General features: G+C 35.3%; 1 protein-coding gene across 1 annotated transcript; it reads left to right on the forward strand.

Annotated features, from left to right (window-relative positions):
- The first annotated feature begins 5,734 nt into the window (after positions 1 to 5,734).
- LOC130945494 (receptor-like protein 9DC3) lies at positions 5,735 to 7,486 on the forward strand. The gene is made up of 3 exons (XM_057874204.1): positions 5,735 to 5,929; positions 6,755 to 6,878; positions 7,146 to 7,486. Exons 1-3 carry the CDS (start codon positions 5,735 to 5,737, stop codon positions 7,484 to 7,486), a joined length of 660 nt encoding a protein of 219 aa, XP_057730187.1.
- Positions 7,487 to 19,006: the final 11,520 nt, after the last annotated feature.

Consider the following 19,006-nt stretch of genomic DNA (forward strand, 5'->3'; position numbering starts at 1 on the left):
CCAAGTGGGCCCGGAAGTGGATTTTTCTGTCATTTACTCATTTCTGTAAACCTTAGGACACTAGTTTACTACTTATAGGATCTTTTGACATTGTATCCGTACCTTAGGACCTCATAACATTTTGTACACGTTTCTTTCCACAGTATGAGCCTCTAAACCCCATGGTTGGGGGTGAGGAGCTCTGCTGTGTCTTGATGGATTAATGCAATTACTACTGTTTCTTATTCAATCATGCTTGCTTCGATTCCAAGATAACACTTGTTCCTAATCCGGATGAATGTGATGATCCGTGACAATCATCATCATTCTCAACTATGAACACGTGCCTGACAACCACCTCTGTTCTATCTTAGATTGAGTAGTTATCTCTTGGGTTCTTTAATCGGAATCTTCGTGGTATAGGCAGGACCTGATGGCAGCATTCAAGAGAATCCGGAAGGTCTAAACCTTGTCTGTGGTATTCTGAGTAGGATTCAATGATTGAATGACTATGACGTGCTTCAAACCTGTAACCTACTGGGCGTTAGTGACAGACGCAAAAGAGGGATTCTATTCCGGTAGGGGAGGGAACCAAACCGGTGATTGGCAGTACTGTGACAGAGTGCGTGCATTAGCTTTCACTGCGAGGATGGGAGGTAGCCATTGACAACGGTGAAACCCTACATGAGCTTTCCATGGAAGGAGACTTGCGTGTTTGATGAAGAAGACGGTAGGAAAGCAGAGATTCAGAAGATGGAGCATCTCCAAACCTCAACCCATTCTCCATTACTGCAATACAAGTAACCATTACATGTTCTTTTGCTTTTTACAATCAATCCTGATAATTTCTGATATCCTGACTAAGATTTACAAGATAACCATAGCTTGCTTCAAGCCGACAATCTCCGTGGGATCGACCCTTGCTCACGCAAGGTATTACTTGGACGACCCAGTGCACTTGCTGGTTAGTTGTGCGGGATTGCAAAAGTGTTATTGCAATTTCGTGCACCAGGTCACCAATCTCCTTGTATGGTTCGAGTGAGGAAGGCAATGTAAAGTGTTTTGGCATCTGGTAATTTGTGATTTCCTCAGAGAACGGGTTGTCTAAGGTCAGCCTCTCCTTTGGAGGATTGTCTCCTAAAAGGTCTGCGCCTCCTTGGGTCGGGCCTTTGGAATTATCCTCTTTCTTACTAGCGTTGTTCTGGGTTGATAATTCGGCGAGTCTCTTGACTTCTGCTTGTAGCTCGGCCATCTGGGCCATGAGTTCGGCCTGAGTGGGTTGGTGAACTCCATTATCGGCCATGTGTGAAGGTTTGAGAAATCCTGCGTAAAAGGAAGATACAAAGTACTATATGATAAAAAGAGTGGGGTTAAGTAAACTCGGGCCCCACGGTGGGCGCCAAATGTTCCGTCCCAGATAAGTCGAGGTATACGACGCCTAGCCAACTGCTGGATTTGTGGAGAGCTATAAGCCGTCCAGGAAACAGCGTCACAAGAGGACCTCGACACCTTGGAACACAGCGGCGGGAGCACCTGCAAAAAGCACTCCGACGCTCAAGTTAGAATAAGAATTATCAGAGAGTGAGAGCAATAAACTAGAGTGAATAGTGTGACCTGTCTTTTCTAGGTTTTTTAGGTTTGTTTTTATAGATGAAATGAAGTGCTGTAAGCTGCTTGGTTGTTCCGATATTAGTGGATTAGATGATGAGCTCCGTTATTGTTGGTAACGGCTAGGGGATAGTATTTGACTTATGTGTATTTTTGGTCAAGTGGTTGTTTCAGTTTTGATTATTTGTTTCTGAGATTTATGCTCGGTTTGTTGATGTTGATGTTAATTCCGAGCTTAGCGGGGTACACGTCAATAAGTATTATTTATACAATAATATCTAGTATATACTACTCCAAAAAGAAAATTTTAATTAACTCTTAACTTTTTAAAATCATTATATCACAATACTTCCAAGTAGATTGGGTAATAATATTATCACTACTCTACTTATAGTAAAAAACATAATGTTGAGTTAAGAAATTAATTAATAGAATTGATGATGACAAACATTTGATTAGTGGGCTAATCACCTAATTAGTTTTGATTATTTTTGATAAGTGATGCAGGCTAAAAACAAGTGTTGCAGCAGCCCAACATCAGACAAAAGATATCTGCTAATGGGTTGAATGGTAAGTGAAAATAAAGACAAGCCCAAGTCATTCATCTCAAGAAAAATTCTTCAAAGAAGCAAGGCAAGGCACCAACGGGCTGAACTTGAGAAGAACCCGATCCAAGCCCGAATTGATTTTCAATTCCGACCATCTTGCCTTACCAGAAGCAACGTTCCTCTCCTCTCTAATCAAGTCAAATCAAGGCTTCAGAAAAGTAAGAAAGAGAAAGAGAGAAAAAGCTTCCTCCCTAAGCTAGTAACCAAAGAAGCAAGAGAGAGAAAGTTTAAGCTTGAAGCACAGAAGCTAAAACAGAAAATCCAAACCAAATCAAGCTTAGGTTAAAGGTAATCCATCTCATCTTGTATGCATCAGATCTTCTTCTCTTCTTCCCAACTCTCTGCTCTATCCGAAAATGGCATTCAAGGGAAAGTTGTTCTCTGCCCTATTCTGCTTTACATCTACGGTCACAAGTGATACTTGGGGACCAAGTAGTTTTTCAATGGCTAAGATCAAGTTGACCATGAGAAAATTTCTATGGTTACTGCTTTGTGGCTTTCGGTCAAGATGAAGAAGTCAGAAGCAAAGTTTCTACTCTAAGGTTTAATGAAAAAAAGGTGATTCTGTGGGTTGGTGAAACTCAAGGCTCAAGGTGTTGACCTTGGAAGAAGAACCCAGCAACATGCAAGGAGATAAAAAGAGGTTTGCTGTTCATTCAAAAAAAAAAGGAGAGAAAACCAGAGAGTGAGAACAGTGTTCTGTAAAGGAGTTCCTCTACTTGGATAATGCTTACTTTCAAAGAAGCATTCGGCCAATACTGAAGAACTGCATCTGAGGTTTGCGAATCTGGTTTTGCACATAGCAAAGAGGCTGCTGATGAAGTCAATCTCCTTCATGTTTTACTGATTGTAATGTACTTTTCAATGTTTATCATTCTGTAATTTCTAGTGAGAAAAGGCATTGTGAGAAAACTCAAGTAAAAGCCATGAGTGGAAAAAGGCTGAGTGAAACACTTGAGAGAAAAGCTTAGAGTTATTTTCATATTTCTTTAGGTGTGTTTATGTCTTGTATCTTGTACCTGTAAGGTATCCCTTTCTTAGTTGAGTTAGCACTAAGAGTGAATAGTTAGGTATTAGCATAGCCAATGTCAAGTTAGGTTAGAACTTGAGTGTGAAAGGATTGTGTCAATCCTATGAAATTGGTGTATGTAATACTGTTAACTATAGTGAAATTCTTCCATAGTTGTGGAGGAGACTGGATGTAGGTTGCATAGTACAAGGCAACCGAACCAGGATACATGCTGGTGTTAGCTTTTTCTTCTGTGCCATGTTTTGTTTTCTATATTCATGAGACAAAAATAAATTGTCTCATAAATTTCCGCTGCTGAGTTCAAACAGAATCAAAATTGTAATTTTGTTTAAAAAGGGTCATAACAGCAACTTAAAAGGAAGGCATAGATTCAACCCCCCTTCTCTAAGCCTACCACAACCTTCACATAATAAAAATAAAAATAAAATATGTAGACTTTTTACTATAATAATTTGCTATATATCACTACTCTTATAATGTTTTTATTAATTTGATAATATATTAGCAGATAACAATACAAAAAAAAATCACCATTTATTTTGTTTGATTCAAAGAATATTTCCGATATAACTTTCTTATTATACATAATTAAATATTGTAGTAGATAATTACGATATAATAAAAATTGCATTAAAACTAATTTTTGTCATAAATGACTTCATTTCTCTTTAATAACAAATCCTGTGTTATATTTTCAAAACAAATTGTATTGATGAATTGATACTCTCATTCCATATAAGATCTCTCACAACTCACAAGTCACTCTTCAACTCTTCTTTCTCAGTTGACTCGATTCAAAGACTAGTGAAATGAAATTATTTTTCAACACCCATGCATGACGCTATTTCCATATGTAATTTCCATTCATTTACATATAAACTATTGACGTGAATTCATGGACACAAGACGTTTGGTCAGTCAAGCTAAGGGAAACTTATATTTTAAAATGGAAGGAGCATTTTTTTATTTAACTAATTAATTTTAACAAGACTGATTTCATCATGTAAAATAGTTTTTTTCCCCTAAAATTTATTAGATTTAAATTAAATAATTAAGAATATAAACTTATTAGTCTTTATTCTTGTGAGATAACTTTTAAAATTAAGTCAATATTACTTAATTATGACTAAATAAAACAACTAATTAAAAGTGCTTCTCTTAATTGTTAATTTGATATCAGAATTTTAAAGTATATTATTATTTTTCTTTTACTTCAATAATTAAAGGTAAAACATTAACAACACGGCAAAAGAAAGACTTCATAGACAAACAATATACGCAAGTGATAGACTGGTTCAGTGAAATTGCTTAACTTTGATCACATTATTTTCCTTTCAAACATTTTTTTTTTCATTTTAGTTTTGAAATAATAAGAAATTAAGAATCAACAAAGAGTAAATGGTTAAATTAGTCTCTGAAAAATCACTCGTCCTCTAAATTGGTCCCTGAAAATTTTTTTAAATTAAATTCATCCTTTAAAGATTTTAAATTAGTCATGTTAGTCCTTCTGTCACTTTGTTTGTTGATAGTGTCAAAATTTCCTAATGTAAAACATTAAGTGACACTCCAACACATATCTAGAAACCTTAAATTGACTATTAGCATAATAAGTTTATGAAATTATATCAAATCAAAACCTAATTGTGAGGAGAATTTGAGGCATTGGAATCCCTAAATTTGTGGTTGATTTTATCTAATTTCATAAACTAATCATGTTAATAGTCAATTAAAACTTTTAGGTATGTGTTGGAGTGTCACTTGAGGTGTTACATTAGTAAATTTTGACGACTAACATGACTAATTCAAAATTTTTAAAGGACGAATTTGATTAAAAAAAATTTTCAGGGACTAATTTAAAGAAGGAGTGATTTTTCATGGACTAATTTGACAATTTACTCAATGAACAAAGCATTTAAATTTAGATTATTGTATGTTCTCCTAAAAGTTACATCATAATTGATAGTAATGTATCAAGGTAAGTTCATTTCCACGATTAAAGTGTAATAGAATAGTTTGTATATTATAATATTGGGTCAATATAATGACTGAAAATGCAAGAAATAGCCATATATATAATAAGTGGGTAAAAAATTCGCTACGTAAAATAGTGTACGTACATATACTTATAAAAGAATCAAGTTTAGATACCAAAAAAAAAAAAAAAAAAAAAAAACCATGAGATTTAATATATAATATACGAACATTCATTAATTCCAAATAATTAGATGGCTATAAATAGATGGGTCTTGATTGATGAGTGGCATACCAATATATACACAAAATTAAATAAGCAAAACCTTGAATCAATAATCAATGGGTTATTCCATGTTGTTGGTTCTTAGAGTGATGCTGTGTTTGCACATGTTTATGATGTTCCATTTTGCATGTTTGTCTTCACATTCATGCCATTGCTTCACTTCAAGACCGAACTCAATAATTTTGATGAACACTACTCATGTGATCATGATGCTGAATGTCTCTGCCTCCATGCTGATCCAAAGACGACGGCATGGCAAAATGGGACAGATTGTTGCTCATGGATGGGTGTCATGTGTACGTGATTGGCCTTGATATCAGTTGCAGAAGACTTGTAGGTAATATTGATCCTAACAGCACTCTTTTCAAGCTTACTCATCTCCACACACTCAACCTTGCTTACAATCATTTCTATGGTTCTCAATTGTCATCTCAGTTTGGTCAACTTGTGAGTCTCACACACTTGAATTTATCACATTGTTGGTTTCAAATCTCACATCTTTCTAAATTACAATCACTTGATCTCTCTTTGGAAGAAACCACTTGGAAGAGGTTGCTGCAAAACACATCTTTGAGAGAGGTTGTATGAAACAGACATGTCTTCAATTGGTCCAACACCAAGTCCTTTGTCTTCCACTTTGGTTACTCTTAGTCTTGTTGATACTAAAATAAGTGGGTATTTGACAAGTGATAAATCTTCAACACCTCAATCTAAGTGAAAATTATGGCATTCAGATCCATGTTCCAAAGTTGAATTGTGGTTTTGAAGGGCCTATCCCTTCATCATTCTTTAATCTAACACATCTTACTTCCTTGATTTTGAGACGAAATGTCTTCAAAGGTTCAATTCCATCATCAATTTCAAACCTTCAAATCTTTGAGATATTTGGATCTATCAAATAATCGATTCACAGGGCACATAAATGAAATTACATCATATTCCTTGGAGATCTTGTAAACCTTTCAAATTTGTGCTTATCACCACATAACTGGAGTGATACTGTCCACTTTTCACTCTTCTCTAAACTCCAAAAGTTGAGCAATCTTTCCCTTTCTGGCTGCAATTCATTAGTGCTAGGTTCTGAAACAAGTGTTAATTAACTTTTCAGAATTAGAGTTACTTGAATTATCCAGTAGTAAAGTTGAAGGAAAAGTTCCCCAATGGATACATGATTTAGATTCATTACGTTATTTGATTCTCTCAAATAACTTGTTGACATCAATGGGTCAATTCTTTTGCAATGCAACATTTCTGAGTGATATCAATTCATAGGAACATTTCCACAGTGCCTTGCCAATAGTTCAACCCTTGAGCATTTGGATCTATGGCAATTTTCCAGATACTTTAAATCGTCTTCAGCTGGGGACACTGATTCTCAATTGCAACCAGTTCAAAGGTTTATTGCCAAAATCTTTGTCCAATTCCCTATTGGCTTCAGAATATATCAGGTTTGGAGATACTAGTATTGCAAGGCAATAAGTTGCATGGTCCCACTGCAAATCGTTTTTGACATATCATGCAATAACTTTAGTGGCTCATTACCAAAAGCATACATTAAATGAAGATTGTGGATGATGAAATGCTTAGTTGGGATTATTACATTGACATTGATCATTCTATGACTTCAATAATTAAAGGAGTTAGTACCACTTTGTAAATATAGATTTGTCAGGAAACAAATTTGAAGGAGAGATTCCAGATGTTATTGGAGAGCTTCAAGGACTCAGATCACATAACAGACTTGTTGGTCATATTCCCCACTCTTTGGGAAATTTGACAAAACTGGAATCATTGGATCTCTCCTCAAATATTCCTACTGAATTGACAAATCTGAACTTTCTTCAAGTCTTGAATCTTTCCCAAAATGAAACATTTTCAAACGATTCCTATGAGGGTAACATGGGGCTATGTGGATGGACATTGTCAATGTCCCTTTGCAACAAGATCCACCTTCGTCTGAGGCTGAAGATAAATTTGGGTTTGGTTGGAAACCAGTGGCAATAGGATATGCATTTGGAATGGTGCTTGGAATTGGCTTGGGATATTGTGTGTTCTCAATTGGAAAGCCTCAATGGCTTGTGATCATGTTTGGAGGCAAAAGAATCTCGGCGTGCAAGAACCACTCTGTTTCAGCTTTTTGTTGTAATGTGAATGTGCAATAATAATTGTGTCTCTTTATATTGTATTTGGGGCTGTAATTTGGTTATTTCTGTTGTTTACATTATGTGTTGTATGCAAATCTTGGTGATATTTTTACTTTATACTTGCTTTATTTTAATTTAAACTTGGCCATCAAAGCTCAAAATAAAGAAGATAATTGTTACAAAAATAGATATTATAAAGATAAGAAATTGAACAAGAAAATAGCAAAGTAAGAAGCAGCTGTTTGCAACCAAACTAGATTCTGCCTTCTTAATGTTTTAGAAGAGTGTCTTTTGACTTACGAATTGGACCTCTTATTGTTGATTCATATATTTTTCATTTCCATGAATCTAAAAAATGGAATTTCAGATTGTCCAACTAATAGTATCATTTTCTTAATAATTATAATAAAATTGAACATAATACAGTCCAACGTGCAATTGTGATGTTCCTGATTCCTATCATGTCAATTTCTTGTGCACTAATCCAAGGTTTGATCTATTTAAGCACTTTGTGTTAGCATGCCAAAACCTCATAAAGTAAAATTCCATTTATAATTACCAAAAGAGATATAATAGAATTTAAGAATGAGCAGATGATAATAAAATCTTTTTATTTTAACTAAACATGCAAAAGAAATTCTGCAAACATAAAATAAAACCAAACACATCTAGTTACTATATTCTCTTGTGGCATTTCTTTTTATCTATTATCTATTTTCTATTATTAATTTTATAATTAAAATGTGTCACATATCACTCTCTTATTACAATTAAAATCAAATCTTTTCCTTTAAAATTAAGAGTTCTCTCCTCTTCTCTCTTCATTTCTCTCTCTCTCTTATTCCTTCATTTACTCTATCTCTCTTGTATATCATCAATAACTAAATATAAATTTGACAATAAAGATATACATGATATTCTCTAATTGCATTTAAATTAAATTAAAATTAAAATTAAAATATTAAAATTGAAATATAGCTATATTATATATTATATTTATATATTACTAACTACTTTAATAACTAAAATGTGTCACGTGACACTGTCTTATTAAGATTTAGAGAAAATATTTTTCTAAAAAATTAATAAACATTCTTCTTATATTCTCTTATCTACCTCCCTCTTTTTTTTATTTCTCTCTCTCTCTCTCTCCTTCTCACTCTATATATGTAATGTATAATTAATATTTTATATTAGTAATTTGATAAATCAAAATGTGTCACCAGATATTTTTTCAGTATAATTAAAACAAAATTTTGTCTTAACTTTCAAAATTAACAAACTCCCTCTCTCATTCTTCTTCTTTATCTTTCTCTTTCTTTTCTCTTATTCTCTATTTTTCTTTACCTTTCCCGTTCTACAAAAAATAAAACTAACAATATAATATAATTTAAATATAAAATATTATTATATATATAATTTTTTAATTTAGTTTTAAATTTTTACTACTTATCTTTCTAATCTATATTTTTACTTTTTTTTTAAATATTTATTATATATAATTTAGAGAAAATACTAATGTTGTGATTAAAAGTTAAAATCAAGATTCAATTATTTTTTAAAAAAATAAATTTGAGTTAATTTTATAACTATGAATATAATTTTTTTATGCCAATATTTAATTATATTTATATATATATAGAAAAATATTATTTTCAAATAGCAAGCATAAAAATTAATTATTTTTATTTATGCAATAAACTTAACACCTAATCAAATATAAAAGTATACACGTTAAATCCTTTGAAATTTTAGATAATAAATGTTAAAATTAATTATTAGTAAAAAAATTAAACTCTTTCATATGAAAATAATAATTAAAAAACTTATTATTTAATTTTGTTCTTATTTACAGAAACGCTGGTCTTCTTAGTCGGCAGAGACTTTTGTCCCGTACGTCCATTTTGTAAATGTATTTTAATGGTATAAATTTTGTGTCATAATCTGTAATATCAGGATCGACGTAATTTTAAAAGATTTATGATGGAACTACTTGAACTTGAGAAGGGGAGGGCTGAATTAGTTGGCTCAAAAATGAACTTTTCAAGCTCTATTTTCGCGAAAGCTAATTTTACAGGAGATTTTTTCGTTTTGTCTCATACTCAGAAAAGAACCAGAGAAGGAAATACTAGTATCTGCCACTAAACTTTCTTCACCAAAACTCAACTTCTCAAGTACTGTCCCAACTTGGAAGGGGAACCTAAATAGATTCAAATTCACCAAGTGCTAACCCAACTTGGCAAGGGAAACTACTCCTAGTTCAACAACTCGATTACACAGAATTTCAGTAGCTCTTTCATGCATCACTCTTGCCTTTTCTCTCATGACTTTTTCAACTCATATATTCAACCTTTTCTCAATACAAAAGATCACACAAGACAGCCATAGCAAAGAAAATAAGAAATTAAGCACTAATAGAAGAAAAAGAATTCAACTCAAGTGTTGAGATGATGCTCTTGAATGTGCTCTCTTTTTCTTAATTCCAAATGTTGAAGTGAAGCCTCTTATATATCTTCAGCTTGCTTTCAATTTGCCTCTTCCATTTCTTTGTCCTAGCTACCTGTTGGAGCTGTCTCTAAAGACATGCAGTCCTTTTTCATCTTAATCCACTAACTCTGAAGGTTGAGGAACCATTTCACCACCTCTGTTGTTCTTGGATTTACTTTCTTCCTTGGCATGCACTTCCTTTTCCCTTTGCTCCATTATCTCTACTGTCCGAGGAGCTACACCACTATTTCTACTCTTCTTGCAAGTTTGTGTTTTACTCTCCCATATTTAGAATTGTGCTTTACTGATGTCCTTGTGTCTTTTTTACTTTGCTAGAGCTACAGCCGTCCTTTATTCTTGACAGATGTCCTTCTCTTTCTTCTTTTTGTTCTAACCACTAACATTCGGTGTTCTCTCTCTTGGCTCATTTGGTTATCCATTCAAATACAAAAGGGTTGATACACTATGGACTTAAGTGTTGGGGTTATAGCATGTTAAGTTGCTGAAGCAATGCTAATTTGGGCTGAAGCAACATACAAATGGACCTGCATCATTAAAACACACATTAAATCATAATTGGACTTTTAATCCAAATAATGTTTGTCATCATATATTAGCCCAAAATCAAACTAAACTCAACAATCTCTCCTTGATGACAAACATGATAAAATAGGATAATTGAATTTAAAATGTTAATTTAAATGAGTTGAGAGAACTTCCCTTTGATAACTATCCGAAGTATGTAGTACTCCTCCTCACTGTTAGCATTTTCCCCCCTTAATCATGACTTTTCTCTTCAAGTGGATTAAACTTAAAACAGACAAGAACAATTTTCCAAGCAGTATATCACAGTAACAATAGCACCAAACACATGACAATTTTCATAACAATAACACAAAATACAGAGCAATTAACACCAAGCATAGAGCAATTAAAGTTAAGCATAGTAATAGATATTAAGCATCATTGTCCATAACCTTGTCCATACCCTAAGCCAATGCTAACATGCTAACTTTTTTTTCCCCTTTTGTCATCAAGGAGGAAAAAGATCCTGCAAAAATCTGTTAGTGGCTATCCAAATTAAAAGAGTCATCAAGCAGTAAAGTAGTTAGGTGTTACAGTAGTCATCCAAATGAAAAAAGAAATTTAAGCAAAACAGTCCAATTCATAGAAGGGATGAAAATATTCTAGGCATCAGAGTTCGAATCATCGGAGGCTTCATCATCATCCTTTTTCTCAGTGGTTGTAAGGCCAGCTTCAATGTCTTCCACATAATTCTTGAGAATCCTTATCCTTCCTTTTGCTTTTTTGAGCGCATTCTCTTATATAACTTCATTTCTCTTGCGCTCAACTCCATAGTTGATGAGAAGGTCAGTGAGATTAAATATATGTAAATTAAATTTAAATTTAAAAGGTATTTTATTTAAAATAATTTGAAACACAAAAAATTTGGATGTTAAAGTTGTAAAAAATGATATTTTTATTTGATGGTTTGATTTTTGTATTTGTTTTAGTTGGTGGTTTGAAGTAGTTGTGCCCAATAATTTTTTTGCTTCGCCATCAAATAACAAAAGTTGTTGTAACACTTCGATCTGAAACCTTTAATTGAATTCTGAATCTAAAATAAATATTGGGTTAGTAACTAATAATTTGATAGATGGGATTATGAAAAGTATATAGAGTTACCTTATTGTTAGATATTGTGGTGTTTGATTACATGTGCAATAAATGTAGTTGTTTCCTTTTTTTATATGCTTTCTTCCGACACTTTTCACATTTAACATAGTTCCATCTAAATTTGCCATCAATTTCGTTTATAAATGCTAAAATTGTGAAGATCTTTTTCTATTCCAATATTCAATTTATGTTATCATTAGGTATATGGTATTTGAGTAAATATGAATGTATGATGCGTGTCGTGAGTTTTTTTTGTCACACCTGATCATCAGATTCTCATTGTATAGCCCATTAGATCTTGGATAGTTGTTCAATTTTTAATCATTCTGCTCTAAAAAAAATGATGCTCTATCTATTGAGTATGTTTGAGATGTGTAGTTCGAAAATAAATTTTTTGTGCTAAATTTAATATTATTTGAAGGAATAATAATAAGAAACTTATATAAATAGTTTAAATAGTATTGAATTTGAATACTTGTAACATAAAATTTATTATGATTAATAATATTATTATGATATTTGTAATACGGATGTTTATTACTTTTAATGAATTATTTTTAAAAATTAATAAATTAATTGTTGGGAGGTTATAAATTTATTGTATTATTTATAATAGTAAAATATAATAAATATAGGAATATGAATTCAATATATTTATAGGTTATAAATTTATTGTATTGTATTTTTTAATTTTTTGTTTGTATATTTTATTTTTTTGTTGATTTAGAAATATTAGTTGATTTAGTAAAAATTGAGTGAGTGATTCTAAAGTTTTACCAAATAAATGATATTCCTGACATGACATTAATAGAATGAAAAAAATATCTTACATAAACTTATTCATCTATTTTTATATATTAAAAATAAATTTGATTTGGTGTCGTACTTTTATTTTTCTTTATGGATGTCTATAGTAAGTACTTGTTTCCCAGTTATAAGAAATGTTGCAAGTAAATTTTGTTTCCAAAGTATATATGTGTGTGTGTTTTTTTTTTCAAAACTGCTTCACTTGCACCTTCTAGGAATACTATCAAAATCTCTAATTATCGATAATCTACAATCATTATTATGCACGGTACATATGAGCAACTAATTTTTGTTTGCAACCAACCTGTGATCGAATTGAATTCTCACTGTTTTATTAGGAATATCTCCAATGATCTTAATAATTTTTCTGATTGTTCATTCTTTTAGTAGTTTTGTTAGAACAATTGCCAAACTATTAAGAATATCTCCAATATAATTTGATTTTTTTTCCTTCTTTTTTTTTTATAATGACAATATAAAATAGTTTGATAAAAAAATACTAATTCTCGTGCAGTAATAATATTACTTTACATATTTTGATTTTTAATCACTTATCTGATCAGTTCGATTATGATGTTCCCTAAAATTAAAATGTGTCTAATAATAATACTATTTCTTTGTTTACAAAATTAAAAAAGAACAAATATAATATTAGAAAATTTTTTTCAGAATTTTCATGAGGCTAAGAAAGTAAGAATACTGTCACGGTAAATTTTTAGAAGGTTAGATTTAACAGTGTTTGTATAGTTTTCTGGAGTATTTGAGAATACTCTAGATGGTTCCGGAACATTCTAGAATGTTCTAGAAGGTCCCGGAATACCCTAGAAGGTTATAGAAGACTTTAGAAGATCATAGAATATTCTAGAAGAGTGTGGATTGATATAAAAGTATGAAGAGTTGTATGGAACAATCTAGAAGTATTTAGAAAGTTGTGGTAGGATAGATTTGTAAAGAAGGTTCTGGATGATTAATCTGGACCGTTGATTAGATTTAATCCTAACCATCCATTGAGAAGGTGGATGGCTATAAATAGGGGTGAGAGTTAGAGTTTGGGGGTGTGAATCATTTGTAACCAACACTTGAGTAATAAAGTGTTCTTTCCACCAAAGCTTCCTTTCTCTTGTGTTCTTAGCTTTCTTGCTAAGTATTGAGGGTTAGGCTGACTTGGTCTTAGCTCAAGAGGTTGAGTAAGTCCGAGTGCCGGCACGGTAGCGTTGGAGTGTGTCCAAGGCCGTGACAATTTGGTATCAGAGCAAGGTTCGAGAGGGAGCACAAGTGGTTTGTGGGTATGGCTTCAAATATCACCATGGAGCATGTTGAGTCACAAAGGGGAAGGGATACTATTCCTTCTCAATGGGAGGCAAGAAGGTACGTTCTTCAAGTGAGCCTAGAGGTAAGGACTCTAACTTCTTAAGAAGAGTTTTCTATGTTGGAAAATGTTCTATCCTCTATGGATGAGCGGTTCCAAAGGATAGAACATGACAAGGAGACCCTCGAGGCTCACCGGTTAGGAGAACTAGATGCTTTCAAAGAAAGCATGCTCCAAATCGAAGAGAAGCTTGAGATTCCTTGAAGCTATTTGAGGAAGTTCGAGTTTGGTTCGAGGAGGCGAAGTCTCGACCACCATTATAAGGGAGACGACAAAGATTGATCTCCCCAAGCCAAAGGAGTTCAAGGGCGTAAGGGACGCTCGCGAGGTGGAGAACTTCCTATGGCAAATGGAGAGGTACTTCGAGGCCAAGGGTGGTCGAAGAAGCATAAGGTACGCACTGCAGCTCTCTACCTTTCTGATAATGCTACTTTGTGGTGGAGGAGAAAGTGCGTAGATATGGAGAAGGGTACTTGCAACATAACCCATGGAAGATTTCAAAAGGGAGTTGAAAAGACAATTCTTCCTGAAAATGTGTTTATGAAGCAAGGAAGAAGTTGAGAGAGTTGAAGCACAAGAGTACAATTAGTGACTACGTAAAGGAGTTCCTACTCTCACGCTTCAAATCCCCAACTAGCATCAGAGGATGCATTGTTCTTCTTCATTGATGGACTCCAACCTTGGGCAAAGCAAGAACTACAAAGAAGGAATGTTAAGGATGTCGATGAGGCCATCGTGGTGGCCGAATCACTCCCTGAGTATCATAGGGGAGACTCTAAACCCAGTCTTTCTCTAAGCCTAGTTCTGCAAAGGTGGGGAGAACTCAAGTAACTGAGTGTGTTGGATCCATCCAACACATAAATGCTGTGAAGGGCAAAGAGGCAAGCACCGCAGAAAAGAAAGGCTTGATGTATGTCAAAGCCTTTATCAATGAAAAACCCGTTATGGCTATGATCGACACTGGTGCTACACACAACTTCATCATGCCTGATGAAGCAAAGAGACTTGGGTTGAAGATCACCGAAAAGAATGGCTGGTTCAAACCCGTGAACACCAAGGGTGAACCCCTTAAGGGAGTAGCAAAAGGGGTTGAGATGACTCTTGGTTCTTGGAAGGGCCTTGTAGATTTCTCAATAGCACCCATGGATGATTTTAAAATAGTCATCGGGCTCGATTTGCAAAGGAAGGCAAATATAATACCTATGCCATACTACGACGTAGTATGCGTCATGGAGAAAGGGTCTCCATGCATGGTCCCTACAGTCTCTAAAGTTGGAGGACCGCCGATACTCTCTGCTATGCAACTCAAGAAAGGGTTCAAGAAGGGAGAGATTACATATTTGGCTCTATTACAAGAGGAGTCAACATCTGAAAGAGAAGACGTTCCTCCCAAAATCAAGGAAGTCCTTGAAGAAAATAAGGATGTGATGCCTCCCGAGTTGCCAAAACAACTACCACCTAGGAGGAAGGTGGACCACAAGATTGAATTGGAGTCAGGAGCAAAGCCGCCCACCTCAACACCTTATAGGATGGCACCGCCAGAACTTGAAGAGTTGAAGAAGCAACTCAAGGATTTGCTAGATGCTGGATTCATCCGTCCATCGAAGGCACCTTATGGCGCACCTGTTTTGTTCCAAAAGAAGCATGATGGTTCATTGAGACTATGCATCGACTATCGAGCACTTAACAAGGTAACCATCAAGAACAAATACCCCATTCCTTTGATAGCCGATTTGTTTGATCAACTTGGTAGAGCCAAGTGGTTCTCAAAGCTAGATTTGAGGTCAGGATATCACCAAGTGAGAATTGCTGATGGTGATGAACCTAAGACCACGTGTGTCACGAGGTATGGATCGTATGAGTGGTTGGTGATGCCTTTTGGCTTGACCAATGCTCCTGCGACCTTCTGTACCTTGATGAACGAGATCTTTCGACCTTACCTTGATCGGTTTGTAGTGGTCTACTTGGATGACATTGTTGTCTATAGCAATACTTTGGAGGAACATGTAGAACACTACGAACCGTGTTCAAGATCTTGAGAGAATAACCTATATGTGAAGAAGGAAAAGTGTTCCTTTGCAAGGGACGAAGTCCACTTCTTGGGACACATCATTAAAGGTGGAACTCTCTGCATGGATCAAGGAAAGGTGAAGGCTATCAAAGAGTGGGAGCCGCCAAACAAGGTATCTGAATTGAGGTCATTCCTTGGGTTGGCTAATTACTATCGGAGGTTTATCAAGGGATACTCCGCCAAGGCTGCACCATTAACTGATCTTCTCAAGAAGAATCACACTTGGAAATGGTCAAAGGAGTGTCAAAAGGCCTTTGATGAGTTGAAGGCTGCTATCACAGAAGGTCCAGTACTAGCACTACCCGACTACTCAAAGGTATTTGAAGTCCACACTGGTGCTTCTGACTATGCCATTGGAGGGGTTCTAATGCAAGAAGGACATCCGATTGCCTTTGAGAGTCGCAAGTTGAATGATACAGAGAGGCGATACACCGTCTAAGAGAAGGGGATGACCGCGGTAGTACATTGTTTGAGAACTTGGCGTCACTACTTGCTTGGTTCACACTTTATCGTTAAGACAGACAATGTGGCTATAAGCTACTTCCAAACTCAAAAGAAGTTGAGCCCCAAACAAGCTAGGTGGCAGGACTTCTTGGCTGAGTTTGATTTTGAGTTTGAATACAAGTCAGGCAAGACTAATGTGGTAGCAGATGCGCTGAGTCGCAAGGCTGAATTGGCGGCCATTTCTATGGTTGCAGGAGATATTGTGCACACCATCAAGGAAGGGTTGCATCACGATCCATTAGCCAAGAAGTTGGTGGAGTTGGCTAGAGAAGGTAAGACCAAAAGATTTTGGTTAGAAAACGACCTTCTCTACACAAAAGGGAGAAGATTATACGTTCCTAAGTGGGAAAATCTGAGAAGGAAGTTGGTAAGAGAATGCCACGATACCAAGTGGGTTGGTCACCAAGGTCAGCGAAGGACCTTGGCACTCATTGAATCTTCTTATTATTGGCCTCAAATGAGAGATGAAGTAGAGAGCTATGTGAAGACTTGTCTTGTGTGCCAACAAGACAAGATTGAAAATAAGACACCAAGTGGGTTGTTGGAACCTCTACCTCCATCAGAGCGACCGTGGGAAAGTGTCTCTCTAGATTTCATCTCTGCCTTACCGAAGTCCGAGGGGTTTGGATCTATTCTTGTGGTAGTTGATCGATTTTCGAAGTATGCTACCTTTATACCCGCTCCTACTGACTGCACTGCAGAAGAGGCAGCACGACTATTCTTCAAGAATGTGGTGAAATATTGGGGATTGCCTAAGAGCATCATTAGTGATCGAGATCCACGCTTCACAGGACGACTATGGACAGAGCTGTTCAAACTCCTTGGGTCGGAACTTCATTTCTCAACAAGCTTCCATCCTCAAACCGATGGGCAGACTGAGAGGTGAATGCCTTACTCGAGTGTTACTTGAGGCATTTGTAAGCGCTAATCAGAAGGACTGGACAAAACTCCTCGACATTGCTCAGTTCTCATACAATTTGCAAAGGAGTGAGTCCACAGGGAAGAGCCCGTTCGAGATTGTGACTGGACAACAGCCGCTTACACCTCACTCTCTTTCTTCTTCCTACTCAGGGAAGAGCCCTGGAGCTTATCATATGATTAAGTCTTGGGAAGAACAAGCAGATGTCACTCGTTCTTACCTTGACAAAGCTGCAAAGAGGATGAAGAAATGGGCTGATAAGAAGAGGATGCATGCAAGCTATCAAGTGGGAGACAAGGTAATGATTAAACTTCTTCCACAACAATTCAAAGCCTTTCGCAAGGTTCATAAGGGCTTAATTCGTAAATACGAAGGGCCATTTGAGATCATTGGACGTGTTGGAGAGGTTGCTTACAAAGTACAACTCCCTCCCTCTATGAAGATCCACCCGGTCTTCCATGTGAGTATGCTTAAACCATATCATGAAGACCAAGATGAACCGAGTAGAGGTGACTCGAGTCGTGCTCCGCCTGTGGTGATTAGATCCTTTGATAAAGAAATCGAAGAGATCTTAGCTAATCGCGCCGTGCGACGAAGAGGAGTACCACCAAGTATCCAATACTTGATCAAGTGGAAAGGACTTCCGATAACTGAAGCTAGTTGGGAAGCTCGTGAAGATCTGTGGCAATTCCAAGAACACCTAGAGCGCTATCATGAACAGAACGCGACGAGGACGTCTGCGCATTAGGTGGGGGAGAATGTCACGGTAAATTTTTAGAAGGTTAGATTTAACAGTGTTTGTATAGTTTTCTGGAGTATTTGAGAATACTCTAGATGGTTTCGGAACATTCTAGAATGTTCTAGAAGGTCCCGGAATACCCTAGAAGGTTCTAGAAGACTTTAGAAGATCATAGAATATTCTAGAAGAGTGTGGATTGATATAAAGTATGAAGTTTGTATGGAACATCTAAAAGTATTTAGAAAGTTGGGTAGGATAGATTGTAAAAGGTTCTGGATGATTAATCTGGACCGTTGATTAGATTTAATCCTAACCATCCATTGAGAAGGTGGATGGCTATAAATAGGGGTGAGAGTTAGAGTTTGGGGGTGTGAATCATTTGTAACCAACACTTGAGTAATAAAGTGTTCTTTCCACCAAAGCTTCCTTTCTCTTGTGTTCTTAGCTTTCTTGCTAAGTATTGAGGGTTAGGCTGACTTGGTCTTAGCTCAAGAGGTTGAGTAAATCCGAGTGCCGGCACGGTAGCGTTGGAGTGTGTCCAAGGCCGTGACAATACGTTACATTAATAATTAAAGAGTTGAATATGTATTATTTATAAAAGGTATGCTATTGTGGCAAAGTATTTGAGAGGTGAAGCACTAGAAAATATAAATAGGGCTGGAGTTGTTCTAAAAATAGAACAGGATAAGACACTGAGAATAAGACAGGACAAGATATTGATAGGTTGAGACACAAAATTTTGTGTTATTGTATTCTGTTTGGTGATAAACTAGAATAAATTATGAAAATTTAATTTATTCTCATTTT

This window comes from Arachis stenosperma, chromosome 8 (genome assembly GCF_014773155.1).
Source record: "Arachis stenosperma cultivar V10309 chromosome 8, arast.V10309.gnm1.PFL2, whole genome shotgun sequence".
NCBI lineage: Eukaryota > Viridiplantae > Streptophyta > Magnoliopsida > Fabales > Fabaceae > Arachis > Arachis stenosperma.

Bases quoted from the DNA above. Each gene is read 5' to 3' on its own strand.
- LOC130945494 (XM_057874204.1), top strand. From the start codon at position 5,735: ATGGCAAAATGGGACAGATTGTTGCTCATGGATGGGTGTCATGTGTAC. The intron at 5,930-6,754 runs GTGAGTCTCACA...ATCAATTCATAG, and splicing joins CATCTCAGTTTGGTCAACTT to GAACATTTCCACAGTGCCTT. The intron at 6,879-7,145 runs GTTTATTGCCAA...TTGTAAATATAG, and splicing joins CAATTGCAACCAGTTCAAAG to ATTTGTCAGGAAACAAATTT.